This window comes from Tiliqua scincoides, chromosome 5, assembly GCF_035046505.1.
Source record: "Tiliqua scincoides isolate rTilSci1 chromosome 5, rTilSci1.hap2, whole genome shotgun sequence".
NCBI lineage: Eukaryota > Metazoa > Chordata > Lepidosauria > Squamata > Scincidae > Tiliqua > Tiliqua scincoides.
This window is the reverse complement of record NC_089825.1, coordinates 122,871,191-122,882,153: the sequence shown is the minus strand read 5'-3', so window position 1 is coordinate 122,882,153 and position 10,963 is coordinate 122,871,191. Positions and strand designations below refer to the sequence as shown.

Here is a 10,963-nt window from a genome sequence, read left to right as displayed (position 1 = left end):
TTGCATCTAGCATTCAGTGATAGGCTATTTCTAAAACCCAGAGGTTGAATTTACCCATCATGGCTTGTAACCTGTGATGGAATTTTCCTCCAGTAATTTGTCCAGTCCCCTTTTAAAGGCATCCAGGTTAGACGCCATCACCACATTCTGTGGCAAGGAGTTCCACAGACTAATGACAAGCTGGATAAAGAAATATTTTCTTTTGTTTGTCCTAACTCTCCCAACACTCCATGTGAGTGCATGTCCCCTGGTTCTGGTGTGTTGTGTGAGAGGGAAAGAGCATCCCTCAATTCATTTACGCCAGACGCCCTCTCCACATCCTGTGGCAAGGAGTTCCATCATGTCCCCGCTCAGGCATTTTTTTTCTAGCCACCACAGAAGAGACCATAAACCTGTCTACTCAGAAGTCCCATTATTGTCAATGGAGCTTACTCCCAGGAAAGTATGGATAGGATGCAGCTTCAGAGCCCGAGCCCAAGCATGTCTACTCAGAAGTAAATCCCATTACAGTCAATGAGCTTACTCCCAGGAAAGTGTGGCCAGTATTGCAGCCCTAGGCTTACTTTTTTATGAGCCTGCAAAAGGCAGACCAACTGCCAAGCCCACCCGCAGCGCAGGCTATAAACACCAACCACCACCTTTCCCCCTCACCAGCTGATAACGAGACTTTCTAGCCGCAATCCTCCGAGAGCTCTATGACTTGAGTAACCCACCAGGAAGGAAAAGACAGGGAGGAGCCTTTCTAGGCGGGCGAGCTCTTCTGCTCTCCATTAGGACCAAACCAAAACAAGACGGGGGGGTGGAGGCCAGGATTGGTGATGCCCAGTAGGGGAAGGAGGAACGTTCCAACTTGCAATTGAAGACAGGAGCTCCCCCCTTTTTTGCTCTTGGTACAGTCCAGCTGTGAATCATGTTTTAAAGTGACAGCAGGGGCTTGCCTTTCTCTTTCTTTCTTCCCCCAACCTGAGAAGAGCAGCTGAAGGTTGCAGAGACTGGGTGAAGCTGGTGGGTTGGGGCAAGGGAAGAGGGGCAGGTGGGGAGGGGGGCTGGGAGTCCTATGGGGTGACAGTGGTGGGTGGGATGGGGTAGAGTGTGTGTGTGTCAGGACTCCTGGGTTCCCTGGGAGGGTCCTGTGCACACTTGGTGTGTTGGGTGTTGCACCATCTAAACATTGCATTGGGCAGAACTTGCAGCAAGACTTGGACCCCTGCAGAGCAACCGCTGCAGCCAGGATGAAGCAAGAAAACATCTTCCTCTTTGTCCCCAACCTCATTGGTACGTATCATTATGTTTGCACGATGGCACAGTCCATGACAAAGTGCTTTGCAAGTAGCTAGAAGAAGGGTTCTTATCTCCAGGCAGAGGCGTAACCAGAAGCCCTGCACCCGGGGCACTGACCCTGTGACATCACATGACTTTGTGATGTCACTTTCTGGTTCTCCCCAGAGGAGGAGGTGCTGGCAGCTTCATGGCTCCCTTCGCGGAGGCTCCACAGGAGAAGGAATGGGGGCGCGAAGCTGCAAGCAGCCCCTCCTCTGGGGAGAACCTGGGAGTGACTGCCTTGCATATAGCACCCCCCAGGCGTAGTGCCCAGAGTAGGTCCCCCTCAGGCTCCACAGTAGTTGCACCTCTGCCTTGAGGGGCTCACAATCTGAAATTGAAGAGGGAAGAAAATTGAACCCCTGCTAATTGGGTAAGAGGCACTTTTTCAAGTGGGTGCTCCTTTTTTTTAGCAGGGGGAGAGTAACTGCCCACCTCACCCCAGCGCTGTCTGTTCTAGTGGCTGTCTGCTGGTATTCATTTGCATCTTTTTAGATTGTGAGCCCTTTTGGGACAGGGAGCCATTTAGTTATTTGATTTTTCTCTGTAAACCGCTTTGTGAACTTTTAGTTGAAAAGCGGTATATAAATACTGTTAATAAATAATTAATAATAATAATAACAAAGAGGAGGGAAGAGCAACAGGGTTAAGGAAAGGTCTATGCAAAGCAATGAAATGTGCCCTTCTAGGGCAGGAGGATGCCTAGTTCCAGATATGGGGACCTTGTCTAAAGCTGGCCCCAACTAAATAGGTGTGCTGTGTTGCGAGGCTTATCTCCAAACACCAGATGCAGGGCACAGGTAAGAGTGTTGTCCTGTGATCATAGGTGTCCTGGAGTGATCTGGTTGTTGGCAGCTGCTAAAGGCAGGCTGCTGGGGACCTCAGGTCTGATCCAGCAGGGCTTCCCTTAAGATTTTGAGGTGCTGGGACTGGCACGTGTCCCGGAGCCCTTTTCTCCTCTCCTGGCCTGCCTTCCAACCCCTCTTCATCAGCACTCTGCCACCCAGTCAGCCCAGAGCCCACTTCCTGTGGTGCTGCTGTTGCTGCTTGTGTGTTCCTAAGTGGTGGTGCTGCTGTCATGATCACCACCACCTCAAGAGTTTCCTTAGAGCTTGCAAGCGACCCACCAATTGATTATAGGGTCCAGCGCGGACACTGTTGTAGTGCCTTTCTCTGATTAAAAGAGACAAAATTCCTCCTCTTGTCCAGCACAAAATTGCGGCCAGGAAAATAGCAAGTGAGAGCTGTGTGTAGCGGTAGGGGAGACTTGCTGAGATTTTAGCATCTGGGGCCCTTGATACAAAGTCAGATCATCAGTTCATCTAGTGTAGCCCAGTGCAGTCTGTCCTGGTTGGCAGCAGCTCTCCAGAGATTCAGGTAGAGGCCTTTCCCCCATCACCTACTCCTTAACCCTCTTAGCTAGAGATGCTGGGAACTGAACCTGGGTCCTTCTGTCTGCAAAGCATGAGTTATACCCAGTGAGGGACTGCTGGTGTTTTGGGGTAGAAGATTCAAAGCCATTGCCTTTCACCCCTCTCCTTCTGTTTGCAGGTTATGCCCGCATCATCTTTGCTTTTGTTGCTTTCTATTTTATGCCAACATCCCACCTGACAGCAACATTTTTCTACCTGCTGAGCAGCTTCCTTGATGCCTTTGATGGCCATGCAGCCCGGGCTCTTGACCAAGGTAGGCTTCTTCCTGGTCGCACATCATGGCAGAGGGCAAGTGTGTGTGATCTGTAATTTATTTGTTAGCCGCCTTGAGTGCTCTTTCTGGAGTGGAAAGGTGGGATATAAATTCTACTAATAAATAAATAAATAATGGGAAGGTATGTTGGGAAGGACTTGGTATGTTGGTTGTTCGAGAACTGGTATCTGGCACCAATAAAGAGCATGAACTATGGGACCCCTGACTCAAAACTCAGTTGGGTTATGAATTCACCAGTAGTGACACCGAGCAAATGTCACTCAACCTCATTCTCCACCTGCAAATGGTGGTAATATTGGCCTTCCCTCCAAGGTTTGTTTTTATTTTTCAAGTTTTATCGCATCTTTTATCACAGCCCCAAGCACAACACAGTAACAAATGCATTGTGTGATAACTTAGAAAAAGTACATTTTCATGTAGCTAACAGCACAGTACCATATATTCAAATAACTATGCACATTTACTACGTGTACAATGTACAACACAGTGCAAACAGTAAACCTTGGTGGGGGAAACACAATAGGAATCTTTCATAGAATTTGGTACATAGAGCAGAATTTTTGATTTTAATCTCTTTCATTAAAGCTGGTTTCTGGGTCTCATGATTATGAATATGTATTTGAAACCTGGAGGGACAGCAAAAAAACATTAGAGTACATGAGGCAGGAAGGCTGTGTCTGCCTTGCACAATCCCTTTATTTCCACTTATTTTTCCAACCCATCTCCTTCTTTACCCCAACTTGCCTTCTCCTGACAACATTGCTCTTTGTCAAGCCCCCCCCCCCCCAAATCTGCAAGAACATAGACATCTGGTTCAGAATAAACCATACCTGTTCTGGTGTACCCCTTATAGAGCAGAAAGGACCAGCAGCAACCTTAGGCAAAATGAATATTTCTACATATGATTTTGCCCAAATATTTGTGAAAAGAGGGAAACATTCTTAAGGCTCTGTGGTGTCCCCGCCACCTCCTAGGGGTTGGGGAACAACATCTCTTCCCTAGCTGGGGTCAGAAGGAGGCATGGTAGGTTCCAAAAAGTGCATTGCAGAGGCTTATTTGCGAGTGCAGGAAAGGGGAGGGGTTGCAGATATGTTTCCCAAGTTCTTTCTCACTCCCCTGTGGTCTGTTGTCAAGCGCCAGCCTGTCAGTGTCTCGTGCAGGGGACCTATCCCTCAGTGGGATTTTTTTGGCCCACTTGTTGCTCCTCACAGGCTCCTTTAAATTGAGTCCCTGTGGCAGTGCCTAGCAGCCTGCCAAAAGGGGGCACTTGATTAGCCATGCCCCCCTCTGGCCATGCACCACATTCTGGCCATTGGCTTTTGCAGGCTTCCATGATCTTCCTGCGGTATGAGGCACTGATAAAAGCATGTTGCCTTTCTTTCCATTCATCAGGTGCAGTGTACCCACACAGTTCCTTTTGTCTTTCAAAGCATTGCTTCAGCATGGGAAAAGCGGGATATACATTTTTCAATTAAATAAACTTGCATCCTCCCAAGCTCAGAGTCCAGTAGCTCTTAAAGACAGCCTGTTAGGGGCTGAATGAACTGCATGGTTTTGCTGCCTGCCTGGCACTCCAAAACTTGGTCAAGCTCTTGACAGGGCACAAGACACAGCTACTGAACTGTGTGTGACTTGACAGGTCATGAGTTGCATGGCCAACAGCCTAGGGTATGTGCACCTTTCTCCCCATGTGTATGTTTTTTCAATCACCTATACAGTTCCTTTTCATTCCTAATGTCTGATGTTCCTCCCAGGCACCCGCTTTGGCGCCATGCTGGACATGTTGACTGACCGCTGTGCTACCATGTGCCTGTTGGTGAACCTGGCCATGCTGTACCCTGAACATGCCCTCTTATTCCAACTCAGCATGAGTCTTGATGTGGCTTCCCATTGGCTTCATCTTCACAGGTATCATCTGTGAGAAATGAAGGGATTAGCACTGGGGGGAATGCTAGCACTGCATGAGACTCATGGTAGGACCGGATCAGATCAGACTCCTAACCTGAAACCAAGGCTTCAGTCTGGTACACCCTCCCTTGGGAGTAACACACTGGGGCATACTTCTCAGGGACCAAGCATAGGAGCGAAGTGTACACTCTTAGGCTGTCTGTTAGCTTTGCAATGTGCCAGAAAGCATTGTCTGTTCCTTCACGGTCTAGAGGGCAGGAGGTCTGGTCTAGAGAGTAGAGCCTCCGTTAGCTTGAAGATAACATCAGAAGGCCGCAAGTTCAAGGACACCGGCAGCTCCCTCAACGGCTGAGAATGGCGAGACCTTGAAGCAGCTGACAAGCCGAGCTGAGTGATTCCACCTGCTCTTGCTATGAGCAAGAAGCGTCTTGGCTGCCCTCCACGTGAGAGATGGAGCTGCTTGCCAGCCTGCGTGGGAGAACTGGAGGCCAGAAGTGAGACCAAACCAGGAAGATCCATTCTGAAATGTGGTTGGTTCTTGAAAGAGAGAACCTCTGTGATTGTAAAAATCCCCTTGAGGGATTTAGAAACACCTGCCTATGTAAACCGCCTTGAATAAAGTCAGAGGAGTAATCCGATGACCAGAAAAGCGGTATATAAATACCTAGTTTTTATTTATTTATTTACTTTAAGATTTGGTTGCAGCTGTGAATTGATTCAAACATACAGGGAAAGCACCTGGTATGCGCCTTCTTGGACGGTACCATTTCACATTGCAGATTGTGGAGCTGCATGTTTGAATGCTGTGCAATGTTAAAAAAAAACTTTATGAATGTAGTAGTTAAGAGACTGTGTTTATGAATCAAGAAAACCCTGGTCTGCCATGAATTAACGTAGTGGCGTTATGACATCTACATGCTCTCAAACTTAAACCCACTACCCACCTGCATTTCATTTACAATATGGAGGTAATACTGTCCTACCATATAGGGTTGTTGTAAGGGCTACAAGAAGATAATATATCTAAAGCACTATATAATTCTGGGGGGGAAGCTATTACCTTCGGCAAAAACTTCGTGGAACACATTTATATAGGTTGCAACTTCCATTCTTCTTGGTGAACATTTAAAAAAATTAAAAAGCATAAACAGACCTGATTTGAAGATGCGAAGAAAGAGGCTTGTTGTTGAGCAGAGATGGTTTTATTAGAAAGCTCTAAGAAAGATAAGATCTAGGCCAAAGTAGGGAGGGAAAATGAGAGGGGAGTGCTTGACCTTTGACTGGGAGGAGAAGCTGACTGCCCTTAACTCCTGCTTCAACTCCTGTCTTTGTTCCAACCAGCACAGTGGTGAAAGGTGGCGAGAGCCACAAGACCATTGACTTATCGGGGAACCGGATCCTACGGGTGTATTACAGTTCTCGGGTAAGTGATCTTTCAGCTAATCTCTTTGATTCCTCTCCACCTTTGGCCCTTTCCCGTCACGCATCATGCATTTAAAATCTCCCACCTCCCTACCCCCTCCCTGGCCCCCTCCCTTATTTCCATATTTTCTCCAAATGATGTCCCATTAATTCACTTCCCACTGCCAGCCCCCCATAGTCTGAATGGTGAGATCTTCTTCTTTCCTCTGGTATTTGGTGACCCTTTTAGAAAGACATGACAAGCGTGATTTTATTGGGAAACCTAGTTTTCTCTTTCATTTCTTCCCATTTTATTTAACTGCCTGCTAGGAGAGGGTTTCTGTCCACAACTGTGGCTGCTCTATTGTATACGTTGTAGCAAAGGACACCCTCAAAATTGGAAGGGGTAGGCTGAGAGCTTGGGACTGCCAATTCTGTAACCATTTTGTCTGAGCCCAATTTAAAGTGCTAATTTGACTTTTAGAGGGTCTAGAGTAAACCTAAGGTACTTTTTTAGAGTTTCCTCCCATTTGAGTCCACCCATATGTTAAGATCCTCCTTGGAGGTCTTGCACCTAGCACTTAAGTGCTCTGGTGGTGACGTGTAACAAGGCCTTTTCTGCAGTGACACCAAAGTTGTTGAACTCTCTCCCTAGGAAAACTTCCCTTGCTCTTCCCTCATTGACCTTCAGACAACAGGCTAAAAGCAGCCATTTCCCAAAAGTTCTTGGGATAAGCTTACTGCTCTTCTTTGTTAACAGGCTACCATTTTTATTTATTTTGTTGGATTTTGTCAGGTTTTTAAAAAATATAGTAATAGTGCAATACTCTATTACAGGGGCAGCCAAACATGTTTAGTGTAAGAACCGCATGCTTGAGAACCGCAAGAGAGATGTTTGCGAGCTGCAATGTCTAAGAAGCATTTAAATTCTTACGTATATTAACTGTGAACATTAATCTTGTGTTTTAATCCAATGTACTCACTTTACCCAGTAAATAATTATGAAGCTCAAAATTTTTTTATTTACCCTTTATATTAAGTGTGATTAAAAAAGCAGCGCAGCCATCATATTTCTGTGTCACTATGTATCAAAAGACCTGTGTGTGGCTCGTGAGCTGCAGTTTGGCCACCCCTGCTCTGTTGCTTTTGGTCATACTTGTAAGCATTGCTTTTGTTATATTAAAAGGCTGCCAATATTTGAATACATAAACCCAAATACATTTTCCTCTGTGTGTGTGTGCATGTGTAATGCTCACTCACTCTGATTCTCCATCTCAATTATCGCCATTACCCTCTTGTTCTAGCCTGGTTTGTCTGATGTAGTTTCTTCTGCCTCTTTCTTCAGACTGTACTCTTCATTATGTGTGCTGGTAACGAACTCTTTTACTGTATGCTGTATCTGCTATATTTTGGTGAAGGACCAGAAAGTAAGTAAACAGAACTAGAGGGATTGTGGGACAATGAGTTGAAATTGTAGGGGATATGAGTTCTCCCCCCCCCCCGCCAACCACCACTACTTTTTTCTTTGTACCTTCTAGTCCTTCCAGTACATCTGGGTCTCTACCGCCTGGTGCTGTGGGTTTCTGCCCCCATTGCCATCACCAAGAGTCTCATCAGCCTCGTCCACTTGGTCTGTGCCTCCTGCAATATGGCCGCTTTGGATGCTGCTGAACGTGCAAAGAGAAAGTAACACTTAAGGCAGAGATGGATGAGAAGGAGCATCACTTCCCTTGTGCTTTCCGTGGGACCAGCTGCCAATCGTTACTGTGATGGGACGGGCTTTGCCTCAGATTAGCCACTCCAATTGTGCAGTTGCTGTTGCTGTGATTCCCACCCTCCCTTCTCCCACTTGTGGCCTGTGGAATTATGGGACTGGTCCTCCTCCCCGCTTCATTCCCGTAATGCTTTTCATTCTTTGGCTCACATGGAAGAATTTACCTCAATTATGGACTGAAAGGGAGGAATTTAATCTGCCATTTGAAGGCAGCTCCGTGTTTTGGGATTTGCAGCTTCATGCTCCTCCCACCATTGGTGTATCTTTTGGGGATGCAAAATTCATACCAGAAGGTGCTCTGTGGGGTCTTCCAGAACTACACAGGAGTATTGCTTTGCAGGGGGAATGGAGCACATCATTACTAAATTCTCCAAGAATATCTAGGCCTTGACAGGTTGTGGATCAACCATGTAGTGGCCATTTACTTCTGACCATGCTAATAGGATATTAGTTTTCAAACGTTCTTATGGAATAGTCTATCCATAATAGTCTATCCACAGAGCCTTGAGGTCTCAAGGTCCCATATTTTCCTGGTTCAGTATTACCCCTTTGGGATTCTCACTGACCAGTTTAATCTTTGTGCATCATTTGCTGGCCCAGGTTTTCCTCCCCTGCAGTATTTTCCACCTCACACGAATGTTTCTGAAGAAGTACTTGACTGCAGCCGGCCGTATAGAAACAGCTGTTTGGGATCCTGTCCGGTCTGCATTTTCCACCCAGTGCTTGGCTTTCAGAGTGTCTATATGACTTTCTCATCAGCTGTTCTCTATATCCTGGGGGAGTGACAGGCACAGAGGAGCAGTTATGTGACAATACCATTGAGAATTTTTCCAGCGGTTTGTCTCTTTACAACCCTTCCCAAAATTTCACATACAATTTCAGGCTAACCATAGTAAAAACCTGCTAATTTTTTTCCTCCTCAATCATGTGTTTACATTTTTGAAGGTATGCTGTCAAATACGAGGCAAATTGTGATCGACTTTAGGATCCCTCTTGCTTACCTACGTTTCCTCCATTCTTCCAGTTTGCCCTGCAGCTTCCTGGCAGGCAGCAGATATGGCTTACCTTTATGTTTGATGCTGAGTTTTCAACGGTCCCTTGAGATAGTAGGGACCCCAGTCTTGCACTCTTGTCTTCTCTCTAATTTCCCCAGTCATTTGTATAGTAGCACATGTTGCCATACTGCATTATAGGTCTCTTTGTCCCATGTGATTTGCTGTCAATAATGGCTAGGTTTACAATGGTATAGTAGCCATCTTAGAATCGCCTCCTTTTAGGGTTCCCTCATTCTTTTTCTTGCAAAAGTCAGTTTTTCATATTGACAGTGGGATTTGGTAGTAGAGACAGAAGAAGGAAGAGGGGCACCAGGAAGAGGCAAGTTTGGGAACTGGAGTGGGGCTTAAGATTTGGCCCTGGTATTGGAGGAGCCAACTTTGAGCAATTCACCTCATATATTGAGCCAAAATAGATATATTTGCCACACACAGCTTGAGGGAGGGGGCTATTTAGGGTGGGAAAATAATTCCTCCTTGTTCCCCTGGAATGTCCAGCATTCTCCCCTTCAGAATGGGGATCCGTGTAACTTGCAATGCCCTCTCCTACTTTCATAATGTCACTGCCGTACTCCTCCTCCCCCCCTCCCCGTGATTATGTGTAATTCATAAGTGAATTATTTTTAAGAATAAGACTTGGTGCAATAAAAAGCCTCTCTCTCAGTGGAGTGGGAGCTGCAAAAATAAAGACAACTGTGTGACCATCCAATTGTGTTCCTTAATTTGACTGTCTCTGAGGTGATCATTTTATGTGAGGATCTGTAAGCAGAGAATTTAACTCCAAAGTTAACTTCCCACTGGAGGTACTGTCTAGAGGGGAGAGACGCACAGGCCTACAACGGGTTGTGATTTTGGCATGGTTTCTAACCCAAGTGTAGTCATGGATTATGCAGGTGCCTCTGGTTAATTCATTAGCCCTTCCCATGGTTCAAACTAAGTGGTGGGGTGGGATACCCATTGCGGACATTCAGTATTCAGGACCATGGAGAGAAAGTTTCCTTGGGTGCAGCATTTGTCCACTTTGATGTGCTTTTGCTATTACATGATTTGATCTGCATGTAGCTAAAGGTCCAAACAAGGCTTTTTCTGATTAATTACACAAGGGTAGAGACTCTGGATGCCTTCAGTCTAGTTCACGTAAACAGGCAGGGAAAACTCTTCATGGACCTGTTATTGTACAACTTCAGAACTGTAGTTATTATTATTATTATTATTATTTATTATTAACAGTATTTATATACCGCTTTTCAACTAAAAGTTCACAAAGTGGTTTACAGAGAAAAATCAAATAACTAAAAGGCTCCCTGTCCCAAAAGGGGTCACAATCTAAAAAGATGCAAATGAATACCAGCAGGCAGCCACTAGAACAGACAGTGCTGGGGGGAGGTGGGCCAGTTAGGGAATTGTATCACTGAATGTTCCTCCATGATGGTTGTGGGTTTGTTTTTAAAAAAAACAAAAAACCCCAACACATCCTTTATGTTTAAAGTTAAAATGTATCCTTCCTGGGTTGTTCGTTTGGTTTTTAAGTTTTGTATCTGCAGGGAATTCTTTTTTTCAGGGGAAAGCATTCAATCATGTCATTTGTGCTCCTGTAAGGGAGTTCAAAGCATGCAAGCATCCCTATCTCTATAAGAAAGTGGGAAGCTGTGCCAGAAGACCATACTGGCCTAGGTGGACCGTTGGTCTGACTCGGTCTAAGGCAGCTTCATATGTCTTTGTGTGGTGTAGTCCAGAAATACTTTAATTGTGTCACTGGCAGCTCGAGTGCAGTAGGCTCTTTTTTTTTTTTTTTTTAACA

General features: G+C 45.7%; 1 protein-coding gene across 1 annotated transcript; it reads left to right on the top strand.

The window, feature by feature from the left end:
• Nucleotides 1–918: 918 nt before the first annotated feature.
• CDIPT (CDP-diacylglycerol--inositol 3-phosphatidyltransferase) lies at nt 919–9,862 on the top strand. Its single transcript, XM_066627991.1, has 7 exons — nt 919–1,005; nt 1,185–1,275; nt 2,872–3,006; nt 4,782–4,935; nt 6,277–6,358; nt 7,682–7,763; nt 7,875–9,862. Exons 2-7 carry the CDS (start codon nt 1,233–1,235, stop codon nt 8,024–8,026), a joined length of 648 nt encoding a protein of 215 aa, XP_066484088.1. The 5' UTR covers nt 919–1,005; nt 1,185–1,232; the 3' UTR covers nt 8,027–9,862.
• Nucleotides 9,863–10,963: the final 1,101 nt, after the last annotated feature.

What these genes read in the sequence shown, in the direction of transcription:
- CDIPT (XM_066627991.1), top strand. Translation starts at nt 1,233, where the DNA reads ATGAAGCAAGAAAACATCTTCCTCTTTGTCCCCAACCTCATTG. An exon ending in CATTGGCTTCATCTTCACAG is followed by an intron (nt 4,936 to 6,276) that starts GTATCATCTGTG and finishes TGTTCCAACCAG; the next exon opens with CACAGTGGTGAAAGGTGGCG. An exon ending in TTTTGGTGAAGGACCAGAAA is followed by an intron (nt 7,764 to 7,874) that starts GTAAGTAAACAG and finishes TGTACCTTCTAG; the next exon opens with TCCTTCCAGTACATCTGGGT.